Source organism: Megalobrama amblycephala, linkage group LG21 (genome assembly GCF_018812025.1).
Source record: "Megalobrama amblycephala isolate DHTTF-2021 linkage group LG21, ASM1881202v1, whole genome shotgun sequence".
In the NCBI taxonomy this organism is placed as follows: Eukaryota; Metazoa; Chordata; class Actinopteri; order Cypriniformes; family Xenocyprididae; genus Megalobrama; species Megalobrama amblycephala.
In genome coordinates this window covers 2,880,611-2,901,049 of record NC_063064.1, presented here as the reverse complement: position 1 = coordinate 2,901,049, position 20,439 = coordinate 2,880,611, and the positions used below count along the sequence as shown (strand labels likewise).

Here is a 20,439-nt window from a genome sequence, read left to right as displayed (position 1 = left end):
AATTGCTTAGCAACATCCTGACAACTCTCAACTCTCTAGAATTGTGGCAGCAACTGGATTCATTGCTGGTGTACATGTGTTTTCAGAAGCATGAGCGTCAGGCACAGCAGCATTACCAGCAGCAACAGAGGAGAAAGCGTGAGGAGGAGGAGCGGCAGCGCCAGGCGGAGTATCAGGCCCGGCGTGATCGAGACGACGGCCGCTCTGACTCCTCGGGAGGCGACCACCACCACGACAAGAGCCAAAGTGGCAAATCCAGACCAGGGGGTGGGGGAAGTGCTTCTGGGGGGGAGAAACCCAAGCGACCCAGCTCACTTCTCGGTAACAACAATGTCATGAAACTGAAGCAGATCATCCCTCTGCAGAATAAGTTTTCTTCCGGCACGGCCCGTTCCCCACAGTCACCCACGGGTAGTGAACCCAAGCTACCGGGTTTTCTTAGTTTCAAGTTCCTGAAGTCTCCTGAGAACAAGAAGGAGACCGCAACAGCTTCCTCTAGTACGTCAACAGTTCCTCCAGTCCAGGAGAGGGCAGAGAGGTCCCAGTCACCCAACAAGTCCTTCAATCCTGGGAAACTCTTTAACTTTGGGAAATCAGAAGGAGGGGCATGTGTAAACGGGGCTCAACCTTCAAAACCAGGGGATGGGGGACAAATGCACGACAAGCCCCCCAATAAGTCCGACCTCAACGGGGTTCCGGACGAAATCCCATCCCCTTGTAGAGAGAATGAGGAGAATGGATCCTCATCCGATGCTGATCCTTCAGGTCCTAAGATGTAACAAGAAAATGATCTCCATTAAAAAACAGTGTGAGAAACTACTTAGTAACACTGAGGGAGGGAGAGAGGGAAGGAGAAGGTCCTCTTCTGGTTTTTGAGGCTGTGTAAGGGGCTGTTTACACGACACCGTTTGAACTAAAAACATGTGTGTTAGTCGTTCATTTACACGACAGTGACGTTTTGGGGTCCTGAAAACGGGTTTCAAAGTGCACGTTTTTGAAAACGATACCGTTATACTACAAAAACGCGAATCTGTGAAAACGGTCAGGTCATGCGCATGGCATGCGTGTTACTTGTTCAGTCTAAAGGTGCGTAGTGTTTCTTTACAAAGTGACATCGCCATCTACTGGCCTGGCAGCATAATACAGCGTTTTCAGTCGTTTCTGCGGATCCGTGTGAACAGGATCCGCGAAGGATAAACGTTTCCGTTTTTAGTACATCGTGGTCGTGTAAACATACCCTAAGACTTGACCCGGAAGCTGTTAAGTAAAATATATAAGGGGGAATTCACTAAAGGTCCGGGTACACTTCATTTTCCGTGTTCCGCTTCATCTAACGCACAATGAGGTGCGCGAGCACTTAAAAGTGTACTCTATTGACTAGGTAGCGCAGATGGATGTTCAGCGCTACCTTTTTTAAAAATCTCTCACACATGCACTATTGTACATGCACAAGTCCACATGGACACAAAAATTGGGCTGCAAGTATGGTGTGCACAGACATCAGCGGACATGCTGACTGTCTGCAAGCCGGAGCGGAACACGGACTAGAGAAGTTTACTTTCGGCTTTCGAATATATTGCGCCCACAAATTAGCGTTGTGTGTTTGCACGTGTTGTCCGCGTTGTTTTAGCACCCGATTCACTTAAGTAAGCGAATCAGGTAATGGTTGCCACGAAAGTACTTGCGCCTTATTTCCAGACAATAGCTTAGAGACGGCGGCTGGTACAATTTTCACAGCAGGAACTTTTTAAAACTATTTGCTTGCTACAATTACTACTGGAAAATGCACACAAACATCCATTTTAAAATAAAACGTTTTCTGTCAGCGCTTCATTTGGATAGAAAATGAGCTGACGATGAAAGAATGACAAAGACGTCATTTAAATACGCATGCCACCGTGCTATATTGGCGCATATAGAACCTGGTTAAGTTGGATCGCAGCTGGTAAACAAGACCCGCGGTTTTGTGCGGAAATGCCACACGCTACAGTGGTGCAACTGTTTAGTGAATTCGCCCCATAACGGTTAATGCTTTGCTACATTTCAGAAGAACTCCATAGAAAAGACCCCCTCCAAACACGTAATCACACACACATTGCCTTTTCTGCAACCCAAATAGGAATGCATGAGCTGCGTTTCTGACGGTTTTTAAAGTGCAATGTTTAATTACTAGTTTGATAATTGTAACATATTGGGTTGCCTGTAGAAAACAAAAACAAGTTTATACCAATCACACAGTATGACCTCCATAACATCATAACAATAATCACACAATAAGCAGCAGTTCCAACTATGGGTGATTTTAGGCCTGAAAACTTTTGTATGTGTTTAAAACAGCTGGTTTAGTAGAGCAATAGCAACTTTACAAGCAAAAACGACTGGTGGTTTAGTAAGTCCATACCGAATAATAGGCCCCGAATGGCAATATTTTCATGTTAATTAATAAGATAAAATATCAATAATGAAAAGTGCAAGAGACAAATGCGAAGGGGTGTGTGATGTCGATTACTTATTTGTTTGAAATTCATATATCCATTTCACACTATTGTGAAGCACTGCACACAAAGGCAGCAGGAGAGGCCGGATGGATACCCATCATAAAAGTGTGTGTCATCTCCTGAATTTGACAGCCATCACATTGCATTGCCACCGATATTCTTATCATTATAGCTCTGTTTTGAACCTTCAAGCTGATATGTTACCTACAGAGCAGACTTTAACCCCTCTTAACTACATCACATCAGATTGGAAACTACTCTAAGATCACTACATAATTCCCATACTTCATTTATATTATTTCATAGTTTTGATGGCTTTCCCATTATTCTAAAATTTGGAAATTAGTAATAATGAGTATTTCCAAACCTTTCACTGGTATTATGATAATGCTTTAATAATTCAATATTAATTATCCTGCAAGCCAATATAAGCAGTACCATGCCTCATTACCATCCTCGTTACATATGAAAATGCTCCAATTTATTTTTTATTATTACACTACTGAAATAATATACTGTCACTTTTTTACTCCAATTTAATATTCAGCATTTGTTACCATTCATGGCTACCTTTTTATATAATTGTTTCATTTTTTACTGAAGCAAAACTAATATTTGCACATTATTTTAGTGTAATGCTGCTAAGCACGTGCTTCGGTTTGGAAATGTGAAGGAAGATGTAATAGTTTCTCAAACAAACCGTCTCTGTCTTTAGAGGCGGTTTGAATGTGTGTTTTTGAAAGAACTTCTTTGAATTACTAAGCTTGTCCTGAGCAACTACGGGAGGGTCTTATCTTAACACAATGTGCTCAGTTGTTGCTATCGAAAACCCATTACACAAGTCACGGTGTCACACCCAATGAAGGGTTTCTGTGAAGCAGTGGAATCTGTGTATGAGCTTATATTCCAGCGTAAGGTCATGAAGAAACAAGAGGTGCCTCAAGTAATGGATTATTACATTTTTACTTTTTAGTTTCATAGGGAAAAAAAAAACAAGCTATGCATTTGTTCTTTATTTGGTTGACAGGATTTGCTGAGCAGACATTGTTGCAATAATATTTTGGCCTGAATGGTGATTTGAATCTGTTTTATGTTTAGTACATGTTTATCAAGCCATTAATTTATTTCATCTCATTGACAACAACTACAACAACCTGGCCTGACACAGCAATACACTTCCTGTGGGTCTTGAAATGTTAGTTATATTATCACGACTACTAATATTGGATTTGAAAATAAAATTGTAAGATGTAATTTGTTATGTGAAAATGTTGGATATTTTAAATATTTAAAAGTCACTGAGGCTCCTGACTGATGGGCTGTCAAAAATTTGGCTTTTTTTTTTTTTTTTTTGTTGTTGCTTTCTCTTTGACCTGAACTCCGTGAGGCTGCTGTAATGTTTTGTCATCACTGTATCATCCGTCCACATCATATGGTTAATGTAGTCAGACCGTCGGCTCTGGCATAAAAACATTTACGTTTTCGTTATTGTTGTTTAATTGAAAGATGTGAATAGTTAAGCTGCCGATAGCTGGAAGCATTACGAGGATGCATAGGTTTGTCGTGTAAGAACTGCTTTACATTCGGTCTAACTGTGAAATATGAACTGATTGTGATGAGGGGGCCACAGAATTCCCTCTCTGAAGGCAACCTCACAAACCTATCATGAGCTCTTCCAATGTTCCACTGTAAAACTTTTCTTTATTAAAGAAGGGAATGGGATTATTTATTTCTTTTATTTTGTCATATTTTTGTAAGAATTGAAATGGAATAATAAACAGATTTAAATTTACTGAGTTGTCTTTCAGTTTCTCTTTCAGTTACAGTTTTCTAATATGCTGCTTTAGCATTTTTAACACAAGTTCATATGAATTTGCACAATCTTTGTCATACAGTTTAGTAGGCTATGATATGGTTCAATTTCTGATTTGACATAAAAACCTAGGTTAACCTATGCTTGTCTTGAAATTGTGATTTATTTTTCATTTAGGGGCATGAAAATGACTGCAAAATGTCGATATTCTGTTGTCTTGTGGAATGCGCGTACAAAATTACTATTACGATAATAATATTTGCGTCTCAATTTGACTGCAGCTGTGACCTGAAATAAAAATTTTCTTTTATGTATTTTGTTATGTCGCTTTCTCAAGTACCATCTTAGGGTATATACATTTATGCAATTGGCAGACACTTTTATCTGAAGAAACTTAATAAATAAATTTTGAGTTCACTGGGAATCAGAAGAATTGCTTTTTCACATTACTTCTATTTAAAGTTGGCATGAAACGTAAGTTATGATAGTCTTTACTTCCCTATTGTGATGTATATCCAGAAATTGTATATTATAGGGAGATGAGAGGGTCTGTATCTCTTACCATTGGAGAAAGCGTAACGGCTAACTTAATCACGTGCGGCACCTCTCAGCCTGTCGTGTAATGGCAGTGACATCGGTCGCAACATTCCCTAGTCTGCCTTCTCTTAAAAAAATACATTTTTATAAAGCTAAAATTGACATATAGTTCCCAACAAAAGTATTGTTTAGTGTAAAATATCCTGAAGATTAGCAAACAGGCTGTCGATTAATTAAATTATTAGCTATTTCCCCATAACAGCTGTTTAATCAGCATAGCGAAGCCTCTCACCCATTGACATACATTCAAAAAACAGCCTCTGGTCTCCTTCTTGGCGGAGTGTTAGCATTAGCCATTACGTTTTTTTGGCTAAAGGTTGCAAGCTTGCCTTCCAGTGGCTTTGGTATATCCAAATGTGAATAACATTTATTACTCACCCTCATGCCGTTCCACACCCGTAAGACCTTCGTTAATCTTCAGAACGCAAATTAAGACATTTTGGTTGAAATCCGATGGCTCCGTGAGGCCTCCATAGCCAGCAATGACATTTCCTCTCTCAAGATCCATTAATGTACTAAAAACATATTTAAAACAGTGTGACTACAGTGGTTCAATATTAATATTATAAAGCGACGAGAATATTTTTGGTGCGCCCAAAAAACAAAACAACGACTTATTTAGTGATGGCCGATTTCAAAACACTGCTTCAGGAAGCTTCGGAGCGTTATGAATCAGTGTGTCGAATCAGCGGTTCGGAGCGCCAAAGTCACGTGATTTCAGCAGTTTGGCGGTTTGACACACGATCCGAATCATGATTCGACACACTGATTCATAACGCTCCGAAGCTTCCTGAAGCAGTGTTTTGAAATCGGCCATCACCAAATTAGTCGTTATTTTGTTTTTTTTGGCGCTCCAAAAATATTCTCGTCACTTTATAATATTAATATTGAACCACTGTACTCACATGAACTGATTTAAATATGTTTTTAGTACATTAATGGATCTTGAGAGAGGAAATGTCATTGCTGGCTATACAGGCCTCACTGAGCCATCGGATTTCAACAAAAATATCTTAATTTGCGTTCCGAAGATTAACGAAGGTGACTTTAATTAAGAGAAACATAAGTATATTATTAGACTAATTAAAATTGCACAACCTTATAAAATGTACTTTTTTGTATTTATTTTTTTTGTTTTGGTTTCTTTCTTTTTTGATAGCGGTAATAACAGGTTACCACAGTTTTATTGTAGTAACAACAGCAGTAAGTATGGTATTTTGAAGGACACGGTTACCATGGTGAATTTTTGAGAGAGAGAGAGAGAGAGAGAGAGAGAGAGAGAGAGAGAGGAGGTCGCTTGTCAGTCGGTAGCTTTCAGTTGTAGCTGTGTTAGCTGCTGTTTATTTGTGTCGCTCGCTGTATTCACGCATATTTCTGTGTGTTGGTCTGTGTATTAGTGTCGTATTCAGTGGTGAGTGAGTGTGAGTGTGAGTCAGTGGTACCGGGTTCAAAACTCTGATTTCTGTCAGTGTTCAGGCCTGTCTGAGCACAAACACCTACAGGACTGAACTGAACTGACTTCACCATGGACAAAGTAAGTTTTTGCACTCTACTCAATAACTTCGTATTTTTATGTCTCAGCTGAGTAACCGAGGCTATAAAGGACTGGACGCTGAGATATCATGTTAAAGGCTAAAGTCTGAAGTACACATGATATTTTAGTCGTTTTGGCTGCTTTGGTGATTGAGTTAGCATGCTAGGCCGCTTTGAACACTCATGGCTACTTCATGCACAATTTTCTTATAGCAACAGCCTGAAATAAACATTATCAATATTTGAATCCTGTTACTAGGCTTGCTAAAACTTTTATTTTATGGCTATCGGGTGATTTGATATTTGAATATTCTTTTAAATCACCTCACACATGTCATGCTAACGTGTTAGCTGGTATTAGCATGCTGACAAGCGCTAGCGAGACTCACCTAAGCTTTTGTTCAGTCACGACCTGAATATATTTATTTTATTAGTGTTATTTTGGTCAAATATGATTTAAAAGACTTAAATTAAAAAGATCAAGCATGTAACCTCTACAGATCTAACGTTAGTGGAGTAGACTGGCAACGCCCAATGGTTGACATGCATCATCCTCCATCTGGATATGAGTTTACTCTCTCAGCATATGTTTGGAAATGAGATGCATTTTATTTATTTATTATTTATGTATTTTTATAAGTGCTATTAAGGTTTCTCATGTTATTGATTGTTAGCAAAATACGTTTTTTCTTCTTGCTTCTCTGACTACTTAAAATCAATAAGATCATTGGCTGATGGGTATTATGATCAATCAGTGTACATTCATGGAGAACTGGGATTATTTTATGTGCAATAGTTGTGTCTGTATCTAAACTGTTAGTAAAAATGTGTGTTGTAAAAGATCATTTATATTCACTAAACCATGTCTTTAATGCCGACTAGAAATAAATTGAACTCGGAAATAAGCGAACACCTAGGAAAATGTTTCCCCCCTCTAGACAAGAATCTGTCCAATATCAATATGTATTAACTTAGCAGTTAGGGTTGCAGAATTCCAGGAATATTCAAAGCTGGAAACTTTCCATGGGAATTAACAGGAATATATGGGAATTAATGGGAATTGATGGGAATAAACAGGGAATTTGCACAATTGCAGGTTAGCCTATAACAGGGTACTTAAATGTTGTTGAAAAAAACATCTTGAGGCATAATTTTGGTTAAAACAACCAGATTTAATGCAGTTTCAGTTGAATTTTCCCCTGCACATTCCACAATCACATTCACATTCACACAGCACACTACTTACTGCAGGGCTATTGATGCCACACCCACTGCATACACTGTGCATTCCTCCATAACATGCACATTTGATCAGAAATACAGAAAAAACAGTAATATTGTGAAACATAACTTAAAATAATGGTTTTCTATTTTGATATACATAAAAATATAATTTATTTCTGTGATGCAAAGCTGAATTTTCAGCATCGTTTCTCCAGTCTTCAGTGTCACATGATCCTTCAGAAATCATTCTAATATGCTGATTTGATACTCAGTTATTATCAATGTTGGAAACAGTTGTGCTGCTTAATATTTTTGATAACCTGTGATACTTTTAAGAAATCTTTTGTAACAATATACACTACCGTTCAAAATGCTGGGGTCAGTCTTTTTTTTTTTTGAAAGAAATGAATACTTTTATTCAGCAAGGATGTGTGAAATTTAGGGATGTGCAACGATTAATCGCGATTAATCGTTTGCAAAATAAAATGAATTACTGTTGAATTACTGTGTTTACGTAATATGTGTGTGTGTTCTGTGTATAATAATTATGTATATATAAATACACACATATACATGTATAAATTTAAGAAATATATGCATGTTTAATATATATATATATATATATATATATATATATATATTTTTTTTTTTTTATATTACATTTAAATATAAATATTTTATATATAAATCTAACAATTTTTTTAAATTATATACATATTGTGTGTGTATTTATATATACATAATTATTATACACAGAACACACACATATATTACATAAACACAGACTTTTATTTTGCAAACGATTAATCACGATTAATCGTTGCACATCCCTGGAACAGATTTCTTTTTTTTCCTTTTTTTTTTTCTTTTTATTCATCAATGAATCCTGAAAAAAGTGTTACTGGTTCCAAAATATTCAGCAGCACAACTGTTTCCAACATCGATAATAACTGAGTATCAAATCAGCATATTAGAATGATTTCTGAAGGATCATGTGACACTGAAATAAATAATACATAACAATTGCTGCAATGAAAATATATTTTTTACATATTTACTACATGTGAAAAATAAATAACTGTTATTTCAACAAAATGTTTATATTTGTTTTTATATGATACATTTTATATAAATATTATAAATTTATATAAATTTCCCTAAATTTCCAATTAATTCCCATAAATTCCTGTTAAGTTTCCAAATTGGAATATTTCCAAAATTCCCCAGGTTAAGTTCCCGTGGAAACTTTCCGCCCCTTTGCAACCCTACTTCTGGTATATGTTCTAGTAAGCGTTTTAACCTCTTTTTGTCTCTGAATACTTTGAAGGCAGATTTCCTGAAAGGACTACCTGTGTATAATAAGACAAACTTCAGCAGATTTCATGCGGACTCTGTATGTAAAGCATCGGTAAGCTTTGATTAATTTTGAAGTGTTCTTCATGACTGAGCTGTTAACCATCATCTTTCTGAATATTCAGTGTGCGTTTTCACACGGCAGTTGTGAATTACATTTTCAGGTTTTGTTTTAATCCCATTAACAGTCCATTTATTGTGTCTTTACAGAACAGAAGGCCGTCAGTATATCTGCCTACAAGAGAGTATCCCTCAGAACAGAGTGAGTGCTTGTGTAGCCGCTGGATGAAGGCCTGTTGTACAGCCATTTAAAATGTAGACCCACAATGCATAATAAAAATGAAAGTTGATGTGTCTCAAAACACTTTTAGTTTCAGTCTGAAGCCTAATTTTAAGTTGTTTTTTCTCTCCTTACAGTCATTGTAACAGAGAAGACAAACATCCTTTTGCGTTATCTTCATCAACAGTGGGACAAAAAGGCAAGTGTTTTCAAGCTCTGCTGACAAATCAACCATATGGTGATGGATAAATTAACTCATTTCATAACTGTTCTCTTTACTGGCGCAAGGGCAGGACAACCTGTCACTCATATGAGATCACAGCAATGGCAAACCACAACCAGCCAATCAATTCACAATGGAGAAATTCAAGTCCCGCCCTACATTTTTTGGTTTACCTATGGGCTCTCTTTAAATAAAAAGCCTATCAATATTTCTGCAACCAAGCTGCAACACACTTTGTACTGCAGTTTGTGGTGCTATTGTAAGTGGTGGAAAAGTGCTTCCACTTTTGAATGCAAAATGTATTTTTTTAGTCAGAATTATTGCACTCCCATTCTGTTGCACTCCATCTGTTTGATGCGTGTTTGCATGCCGGCTGTCCTTCTAACAGTTTAACAGAGACCCGTTTTCTGTCTGGACGAATCAAAATGGGAATATGTGAATTTTTAACATTACAGTATATAACCTTAAGATTATATATAGAAAGTTATGCACTACGGAAAACGGGTCTCAAATGCATTAAACAGCACATGCATCTGGCCCTCATTCTGAACCTGTTGGAAATGATCTGTTTTAAGGCTTGGCAGTATATGGCCACTGTTATGATTGGTTAACGTCATTGCATAGGAAACAGCATCAACGCCCCCTTGCTATTGCATATAAAACTCTTATTTACAGATAAAGCATTATGAATAGGGCTGGGTATCGATTTAGATGTCCCGATTCGATTCCGATTCACAAGATCTCGATTTAATTTTGATTCTCAATTTCCGATTTTCGATTCCATTCAATGAATTAAATGATTAAATTTTAACTGGCCCCTCCACAAAAAAAGTAATAAATGAATAAAATAGTTATGTATTGTAATAAATAAGGTTATGACACCCTATATTTTAGAGACCAGTGAAACTGAACAATTCTCGATTCCATTTTCGATAACACAGCTAAAACTACTAATATAAATTTCAAAGATTATTAAAGACAAGTAAACATTAATAAAAAAGAACAAAGATACAAATGAAATAATCAGTGCTTTTAAGGTTCTTCAGGTAGGTCTAACAGTAGTTTTCAGGTACCGAAATTGAATAAAGTAATCAAATGTAAAATAGAACTGCATATAATCTTCACTGTACAAATGAAATAAAGGTTAATCCTTATTAGAGTTAGAAAAATGTTATTCAGTGAAGAGCATGGAGTGATTTTCTCTCTGTCTTTTGTAGTTTGATTAACATTAAAACACAGACAGCTGCAGGAATATTAGGTTGCTGTCACTTTAAGACTAGTGCACGGACCCAATAATGATACACATGCGTTCTTTCTCTACTGCTTTACCTGGATACTTGCAATGGCGGGCATTTTGAGATAAATTTGTGCAAATTTGTCCGTTTAGGTGTAAGGAGAGGTGAAAAATTAATTTTATTATTTGAACGCTGTCTGAGATGCGCAGCTGTGAGCACTTAGGGTGTGTGCTTTCAAATGTTAACTACTATCTATCTCTCTCATATATATATATATATACACACACACACACACACACATATATATGTGTATGATCTGTCTAATATTGTCTTACAATATAATTATCTGCCAGTGTCTGATAAACATATTAACAGATCATCCAAATCAATATCATACATACCATATCGGCTTCCGGGGAGGTCCGGGGTAACTCTGGGCCTTTTGCCCTTCAACAGCACGGACTTGGCTGTCACCGGGAAGCGGCCGCATGCAAATCAGACAGTCCACTGTTCACTATATTCATCATTAATTGCTGGACAAGACCCTCTGATCACTTTTTTCTCCATACAGTTCTATATTTGGAGAGCCTTTTGGCATACTGCTGTATCTACCGCACAGACTCATGGCATGATTGAGAGCGAACGTGAGATCACGGCAGGGTGTGGCCAACCAGTGACAGAGATTAATCGTCCAAAAAAAAACGCTAATTTGATTTAAATATAGCCAAAATAGTTCCTCCTTGCAGCAACAATGAGAAAGTCCCACAAGAGTCCGACAAAATCCCCAAATTGGCAACACTAGTTGAAATGTTTGCTAACAGTATGCTTTTGAAAAGGTTTTTGAACTTCTTTCACCCCTAAGTGAAGCAAAGTACTTTACCATGAGCATATCAGGGCCTTCAAACATGCCCATCAAGTGCATGCTTAAATACGAAAAATCCATGGAAAAAGCAGCCCAGTGGAATGGAAAAATATTCTTCCCGGTTGAGAAATGCAGCTACCAGAAAGATGAATTTAAACATATGCGTTTTTGTCATGCAGAATGCAGCTAAAAAGCGAGAGCAGGAGCAAGCAGAAGGGGAGGGTGGCAGCCCAGCACCTCCCCGCAAAATTGCCCGGACAGACAGCCAGGAGATGAACGAGGACTCCTAGAGGAACCCACCATCCAACAGCACAAGAACGGACACAACAAGCCCAAACACCCGCACACCACACAGGAATATCATCTCAGAAAGAAGGAAATGGAACACTTATCTTACAGTGTGCTTTTTTATTTTACTGAGTGCTTCCTGATGCAGTCAGTGCCCAATTCTGAATGTGTGGGGGCACGATGGGTTTCCACTGCCAGCTTTGAAGATTCTGCTGAACTCTGAACTGCTTGGGGGTGAGAGGGGGGGGGGGGGGGCGGCGGGTTCTGCGATATTCAACAAGCACATAATAAGGAATGTCTGCTGTGAAGAAGTGTTTGAAATTTTTTTTTTTTTTTTTTTTTGGGACACTATTAATGCAATTTAAGTTTAAAAACACCCTAGTAATCTCAGCTGTGGATTTTTGCTTTCGTGATATACTTTGCCACAAGCACTAAAAACACAGGGTCTCTCTTAAGTGTCCAAAAAGGGAAATTTCAGAAATGTACAGCCTCGTTTGGCAGATTTAGATGTAGTGTTTCGTGTTGGTAATGTAACAGTCTTCCTAGCAGGTGCATACTTGTGCATGAATGCACCGTTAGGACTGTTAATCTGTTGTCACAGATTGAGGATGACATTTCTGGTGATGTGAAGAAATACAAATGGTGACTTACAAATGTTGATGTCTCACTTCCTCCTGTTGTCATATAAGCTTTCAGTGCTGTGTTAGTTTCAGCAGTTCTCTGGAATCATAAATCGATCACCTGCCTTCAGATGCCTGACTCGATCATTTACTTAATCCCTGTGTGATCCATTTCTGCGTATGATAGGATTTTCCCAGGTTAGAGATTAATAATGTCTCTCTTGTTTTCTGGGTTTGTAGTTGTGTTGGAGTTCTGAGATTTAAGGTGCATCTATGCAGCAGTTCCTCTCTTAACCTGCAGAGGGAGTCGGTGAACTGTGGTTGTGGTACAATAAACAGTAGAAGCTTTACACATGGGGCTTAATACTCTCAGCCAGTGTTTAGAGTCCACAACATCCGTAAAACTGTGTTTTCACTGTGTCTGGAGACATAATGTTAGGTTAAGTCAACAGTTTTAAGCCGTTTCCTGGCAAAGTTTGTTAGTTTGTTCTTGTTGAAAAGACTGAAATTATATTGAGGCCATTGACATAAAACAAAAATCATGCATGCATTAAGGCTTTGGAAAATGTTTTGGGTAAAGGAAGTATTTAAAACCTCTAGGGGGGGAAGAGTGCAGAGAGCTGCCCATCTCGAGTCTAAATCTAGCTGAAAGAGTTACTGCAATTACACCTGCATTTGTATGTTCTTGTTCTTATGAAGCCTTCCCAACTTCTGTGTTTGAGGTCAACATTTTTTTTTGTGAATCAAAATAAAAATGAAATTTAAAAATAAAATGTTGTCAAGCCAAGTTTTTCATTTCAAGATAATTTATGATAAATTCAAGGCAGGAGATTATGGTTGAATACTTAAAATTGGACAGCCAGTGGCATGTTTTCAGTGAGGCTGTAACAGCATATGCTCAACAGGTGTAATCCGCTTTAATCTGGAGTTCTTACAGTGACCATGCTGCCACGTAGATGTGGAAGTGAATGAAGGTGAAAAACAGTCCCGTTGTTGCTCTAGTAGTTTGTTTTTTTGTTTTTACATCAAATTAATTTGTTAAAGTATATTTAAAGAAGTTTATTGTGCGGGACAGATTATATTTAGATTAGATTATTGGATTGAGGGTAGCAGATTACCAACCCACAATTTCATTACACTGGAAAGAGACGGTACTGGAGTCGGCGATCCAGCTTTTTCATGTATTGGGAACATTGGTAATCAGGTAAGATATTTCACTGTACAGTATGTGAAGGAATATACATTTATTTATACCTAAAATTGGAGGCAACCTACTAGGCCAAAGCCTTTAGGAAAGGAAAGGCAGTTCAGAACTTAGATGCGACTAATTACACCGCTTTCGAATAGCATTCACTCCCATCAAAGTAAGCTATTTACAAAGGATTTTTGTCTGACAGCCATAGAAAAGATGTTTCATTATGTCTATATGAATTTGAGTACTTGGATGTCTTTTATATAAATAAAAACCTATTGATTTTATAAAAAGGCCAGACCAAAGCACTAAGACACACTGAGGAACAGTGTGCAACTATAAAACAAAAACAAAATCCATGACAACCTAATTCCAATGAGATTTCCAAGCACTATTAGGTTTCTATGAATGTGAAATGTAATTTCATGATTAATAAATGATGGTATTTATGTTTTGTAAATGTACTGTCCAATAATGATCCAAACGGAACATATTTGTGGGGTTGAATTTTGGGAATGGGGCAGAGGGAATTACCCAGAGCCCAAACTCCAATTACATTCCTTAAAAAGTATAAAATCATTATTGCTTTATGAAACTTTGGTAACACTTTACTTGAAGGGGTGTGCATAAGACTGACATGACACCTTCATAATCATGACATGACACATGTCATGAATATGAAGGAGGTTTTGAATGTTTATGACAATGAATGTTTATGACAACTGTCATTAAGTGTCATTCGCTCAGTTATGTCATTTTTAATGCAAAGATGACATTGTTTGAGATGTCCAAGTTATGACAACTTAACATAAACCAATACATCATAACCTGTCAGTGTCTTTGTCATGACAACTTGACATTATTTAGCTTTATGGCTTAACATTACATTAAACTGTCATGTGGTTGGTTTTGACATTGGCTGTCATGAGGCCATTATAATAGTGTCATGAATATGTATCTTGAGCTCAAGTACAGTGGTACAAATTGAACTTGTCATTAAAATGTCACTAAGTGACAATACTCTGACAAATAATTTTATAACAGCGTCATGACTATTTCTCATTTCATGTTTTTTTTTTTGTTTTTGTTTTTTGTTTTTTTTAAGTTTCCACCAACAGAAGGTCAGATAATAGACAATTTCAAATTTCGTAAAGAAGATGACACTGTTATAAAATAATGGTAACACTTTATTTTAGAGTCTTTTAACTAGTTGCTTATTACTATTAGCATTCATATGGCTAAAATATTGGCTGTTTATTAGTACTTATAAAGCACATATTAATGCCTTATTCTGCATGATCTTATTCTACATTCTTAATCCTACCCAATACCTGAACTTAACAATTAACTATAATAAGCAGTAAATTAAGAGTTTATTGAGGGAAAAGTCATAGTTAATCATTTATATATGTGTTCCCTATACTGAAGTGTTACCAAAATAATGTAATGTAATGTTAACCCATAAAGCTAAGTAGTTTTTTAAGTTTGATAATTAATCTGCTATGTCATGTTTATGACAGGTTATGATGTTTTGCTAATGTCAAGTTGTCATGACAAAGACACTGACAGGTTATGATGTATTGGTTTATGTCAAGTTGTCGTAACAAAGACATCTCAAACAATGTCATCTTTGCATTAAAAATGACATAATTGAGCGAATTACATTTAATGACAGTTGTCATAAACATGCATAAAACCTCCTTCATATTCATGACACGTGTCATGTCATGATTATGAAGGTGTCATGTCAGTCTTATGCACACCCCTTCAAGTAAAGTGTTACCGAAACTTTTTACTCATTCGTGGAAATGCTAGTAGATTGCAAAATTCTATGGTCCTGTGAGAATAAGTGTACGTAATAGACCTGAAAGCAAAGTATTGTATTTGACGCAAAAACAACCCAACATCCAACCTAATTTCTAACATCAAGCATGGTGGAGGTAGTATCATGCTCTGGGGTCACTTTTTGGCCAGAGGAACTGGGTAGCTTGTTGCACCCAACACAATGGAGTTAAATCATATATCATATATGAGAATGTGTGGATCCTTGGTCAGCCGAACTGAATTTTGCAGAAGCCCATGTACTAAAACACTGATTCTTTGAGAACCCAAGTGTACTTCTTATTTCCCCAGGCGTTCACCATGCTCACCAGCTTTGTGGATGGAATATTCTGTTGCTTTACAGGGAAGTCTACAAATGTGGTGGTCCCTATTGAATCATCCGAGCCCACCGATGGTTTTGAATTTGTAGAGGTGAAACCAGGAAGGGTTCTGAGGGTTCGACATATTATCCCAGACAGACCAGTGGTTGAGGAGCCAGGGACTGGGGAAGGGGGTAGTGTGAGCTGCAAGCGCAAAATCTCGGTGTACCGAAATGGACAGCTTCTGATTGAGAACATCAACGAAGCCACCCATCCAGAGCTGGTCCGCTATCAGAATGGAGACAGCACTGTGGATATGGAAGTTTCCAACTGTGAGGCTCCTGCAGCAGGTCAGGCTACTGAGCCCACACCAGGGTCAGCTGCAGGACAGGATACAGATACCAAACCTGTACCACAGCAGGAGCAGCAGCAAGTGCAGCGCAGGCGGCGCAAACCCAAACGCTCCATTGTGATTGACTGCGAGCGGAAGATTGCATGCTGCAAAGGTACTCACCCTGACGTGGCCTTGTTTTTCATACATGGAGTCGGGGGATCGCTGGATATCTGGGGAAGCCAACTGGACTATTTCTCCCAACTTGGTTACGAGGTCATCGCCCCAGACCTGGTCGGCCATGGTGCAAGTTCAGCCCCTCAGATACCTGCTGCCTATACCTTTTATGCTCTGGCTGAGGACGTTAGAATCATCTTCAAGCGATATGCAAAGAGGCGGAATATTTTAGTTGGACACTCATATGGGTGAGAAATGGTCCACAAATTTACTCATTTGCCTGGTTAATGCAGATACCTTTTCCCTCTAATTTTAGCATTTTCTTTCTTTGAGCAGTGTCTCGTTTTGTACCTTCCTGGCTCACGAGTATCCGGAACAAGTTCATAAAGTTGTGATGATTAATGGTGGAGGTCCCACAGCACTCGAGCCCAGTCTCTGCTCTGTCTTCAACTTGCCCACGTGTGTCCTTAATTTCCTGTCCCCGTGCCTCACCTGGAGTTTCCTCATGTAAGAATAATGGTCACCAGGACATATTGTCCCTGCCTTGCCTTTTTGCCAGCTTGAACATGTTTGGCAACCACCTTGTCCATTTAAAAGACTAGTTCACTTTCAAATAAAAATTTCCTGATAATTTACTCACCCCCATGTCATCCAAGATGTTCATGTCTTTCTTTCTTCAGTCTAAAAGAAATTAAGGTTTTCGATGAAAACATTCCAGGATTATTCTCCTTATAGTGGACTTCAATGGGCACCAAACAGTTGAAGGTCAAAATTACAGTTTCAGTGCAGCTTCAAAGCGTTCTACACGATCCCAGACGAGAAATAAGGGTCTTATCTAGAGAAACCATCACTCATTTTCTACATTTTTTTTTTTATTATATACGTTTTAACCATAAATGCTCATCTTGAACAAGCACTCTTCTTCTTCTCTATTTGAATTCCAGCAGTGTAGACACTGCTAAGTGTATTACTGCCCTCCTCAGGTCAAAAGATTGAAATAATTGTTATACAAATTGCACTAGCATATTGTACATGACAATTTAGTTCAATCTTTGACCTGTGGAGGGCAAGTAATATACTTAGCAGAGTCTACACTGCCTGGAATTCAAATAGAGAAGAAGAAGAGAGCTTGTTCAAGATCAGCATTTATGGTTAAAATTTATACAATTTGTTTTGTTTTTTTAGAAAATGAGCGATGGTTTCTCTAGATAAGACCCCTATTCCTTGTCTGGGATCGTGTAGAACGCTTTGAAGCTGCACTGAAACTGTAATTTTGACCTTCAACTGTTTGGGACTCCATTGAAGTCCAACTATAAGGAGAATAATCCTGGAATGTTTTCATCAAAAACCTTAATTTCTTTTTCGACTGAAGAAAGAAAGACATGAACATCTTGGATGACATGGGGGTGAGTAAATTATCAGGAAATTTTAATTTGAAAGTGAACTAATCCTTTAATGTTTTTTAATAATAAATATGGTTTTTTTTCTTTATTCAAGGGCTGGATTTGCCCATCAGGGAACAAGAGAAAAGAAACTACTAAAAGAGAACAATGCCTTCAACGTGTCTTCCTTCGTTCTGCGGTCCTATGATGAGTGGACAGTACTGGCCGGAGGGTGATGAGGTTTACCACGCTGAAATCACAGTGCCTGTTCTGCTGGTTCACGGCATGTACGACAAGTTTGTACCAGTACAAGAGGACCAGCGTATGGCAGAGGTACAGTGATTTTATGTTCCAAGCTTTGGGCCTCATCCATAAAGGCTTTTTCCTCCTGTAATTAAAGAGATTCTGTGAATAGGGTTTTAGTGGCAGTAAATAATTTGATAAGCTGGTGTGCAAAAACATATCAATAACTCTTTACTCATTTACTAACCTTCTTGTAGATCCTCTTGCTGGGGTTCCTGAAGGTCATTGATGACGGAAGTCACATGGTCATGATGGAGTGCCCTGATGTAGTTAATACTCTCTTACATGAATTCTTCCTGTGGCAGCCAGCAACTGCCTCGAAACCCAAACAGGAAGCAGCCCCCACAAAGCCCACCACCAAATCTCCAGAGGACACAAGACCAAAAACTGCCCCCAAGTCACCCTCCAAATCTCAGCCAGACTTAATAAGACCAACAACTGCACCAAAAACCATCAATACTGGGACAGAGGCCTCAGTGGACATCAGATCTAAGGGCAAGAAATAGCTGGTCTACCAAACGCTACGGTATCCATTTAAAGGTGTTAAATTTGCTCTGCTCTTCCATGTGGGACAAATTTAATGGCACAGTCTGAACGTAGGATGTCTTTGGATATTTGCCAATTGGTCTATGTATGACTGCAGCAAACAGACTCAGAGAAGAGCTCAGATGGACATTTGTCCCAGAGCAGAGTGGTTGAATATTTCCAGCTTTTGAATGAAATGAAGATCCCTAGAGGATGCTTTTTTTTCTTTTCATTTGAGCTCATTCTTATGTCTACTATGGGATTTATGTGCTTAAATAGGATAAAATGTGTTATGATAATGTCAGCTCAAAGATGTTTATATCACATGAGTGATCTCAATATTAAATATTCAAAGTTCACAAAGAAATACTGTTGCTATGGATGCTTCTGTTGTAAATAGATGGATTTATTTTTTGTATTTATTTACAGTTTAATATCAGCTGATGTCCTGTCTGTGATAGACAGCAGAATATTCTTTTTTTTTTTTTTTTACTTTCATATTATTTTATACTTTAACCCCCGGTTAAAGGCTTAAGCCTCGTCCCAGACTAAAATGCATATTTGAGGTGTTTTAACCAAAAGCAGCTTGCACTGACATATCTTAAAATATGTCAGTGCCATTTTTTTGTCTCACGATGCACAACAGTAATGTTATTTTTTTTCCAATGCATGTTTAAAAAAGCTAAATGTCCTAATTGAACTAAGGCTTAATCCTGATTTAATCTAAGCCCTGCCAGGCCTTAATGTTGAAAGTTCTCCAGCACTGTTGAATTACTGTTAAAAGGGTGAGTGTCAAAAACAAAAAGCTCTTTCTGCTTCATGTTCATAGACACCTACACAGCCCACATTAATTTCAAGAGAGATGAGAGAGACAGAAACTTAAAAGAAAGCACAAATGCAATCTTTGACAGGCCTATTATATTGCATGCTGCCAAACTGTTTTTTCACCAGTAAAATCTGCCGAGTTCATAAATCTGGTAACATTTTAGGTTTAAAATGATTAAAGAATGCACAATTCAATCGGAATTCAAACATAAAATTAAACATTTAGGGGTGGTTTTCCATACAGGGTTTAAATTAAGACAGGAGTAGGCCTTAATCTAGAATAGTTAATCAAGGCTTATGGTGTTCCGTCATTTATAAATGATGCAGAGAAAATCGCATTTAAAATACAATAATAACATTCAAACAAAAAAAATGTATTTTAGAAAAAAAAAATAAATAAAAAATTAAAATCTATGTGCCATGTGCTTGACATGTTTGGCAACAAGGACCTGGACAAGACATGGGCACATGTTCACATGCTGTCAAGTTAATTTTAGAATAGGAAATACATAAAAAAAAAAAAAAATTGCACATCCAAATGTCTTTTCTAAATTTTTTGGCTATTTTTAATGTACATTTTGTAAATGTAATAACTCAAAAAAAAAATATCAAAAAAATTGTGTCATGCAGCCCTTTTGCCTGCGTTTTAGGTTTATGTTAGTAAATTTATAGAAGACAGAGAGGAAAAGCTGCACCTTTTACATAAAGTATTGATAGTGATGGCAGTGCATCAGAAAATAAGGTCTTAGTAAAAAGGGAAGTTGAAGATCAAAGAGAATCGAAGCCGTCATGGCCGTCCTTAGGGTGTTAGCTCAAATATAAAAAAATCCCTACAAAATCAGGTTACCACTGTGTACTCTGATCAATTATTTATAACTTGTAAACCAAACTGTTATAGATATCTGTTCTGACATAAATCTGAAAAAGTATACAGTAAAATTAAATATTTTGGAAGTATTGAACCCAACTGTTACAGGTATAATATAATTGACCATCTGTTTCACTTCAAGATAATTTATAAATTAGAACAAATAATG

General features: G+C 37.4%; 3 protein-coding genes across 3 annotated transcripts in view; all 3 read left to right on the top strand.

Moving 5' to 3' along the window:
• Positions 1-4,290, top strand: part of ano8b (anoctamin 8b) — a 41,721-nt gene extending 37,431 nt beyond the window's left edge. The window contains 1 exon segment of the mRNA XM_048172131.1: positions 87-4,290. Coding sequence (XP_048028088.1) covers positions 87-779 — 693 coding nt within the window. The 3' untranslated portion in view covers positions 780-4,290.
• A 1,883-nt stretch (positions 4,291-6,173) lies between these two features.
• Positions 6,174-13,299, top strand: dda1 (DET1 and DDB1 associated 1). Its single transcript, XM_048172132.1, has 5 exons — positions 6,174-6,442; positions 8,993-9,073; positions 9,229-9,280; positions 9,436-9,497; positions 11,798-13,299. Exons 1-5 carry the CDS (start codon positions 6,434-6,436, stop codon positions 11,906-11,908), a joined length of 315 nt encoding a protein of 104 aa, XP_048028089.1. The 5' UTR covers positions 6,174-6,433; the 3' UTR covers positions 11,909-13,299.
• Positions 13,300-15,519: 2,220 nt separating this feature from the next.
• abhd8b (abhydrolase domain containing 8b) lies at positions 15,520-19,235 on the top strand. The gene is given in 5 exon segments (XM_048173027.1): positions 15,520-16,615; positions 16,704-16,874; positions 17,865-17,952; positions 17,954-18,082; positions 18,250-19,235. Coding segments are annotated over 5 exon segments (1,452 nt in total). The 5' UTR covers positions 15,520-15,860; the 3' UTR covers positions 18,559-19,235.
• Positions 19,236-20,439: the final 1,204 nt, after the last annotated feature.

Excerpts from the sequence above, each read along its gene's own strand:
- dda1 (XM_048172132.1), top strand. Across the intron at positions 9,281-9,435 it reads AGAGTATCCCTCAGAACAGA|TCATTGTAACAGAGAAGACA; the intron begins GTGAGTGCTTGT and ends CTCTCCTTACAG. Across the intron at positions 9,498-11,797 it reads ATCAACAGTGGGACAAAAAG|AATGCAGCTAAAAAGCGAGA; the intron begins GCAAGTGTTTTC and ends TTTGTCATGCAG.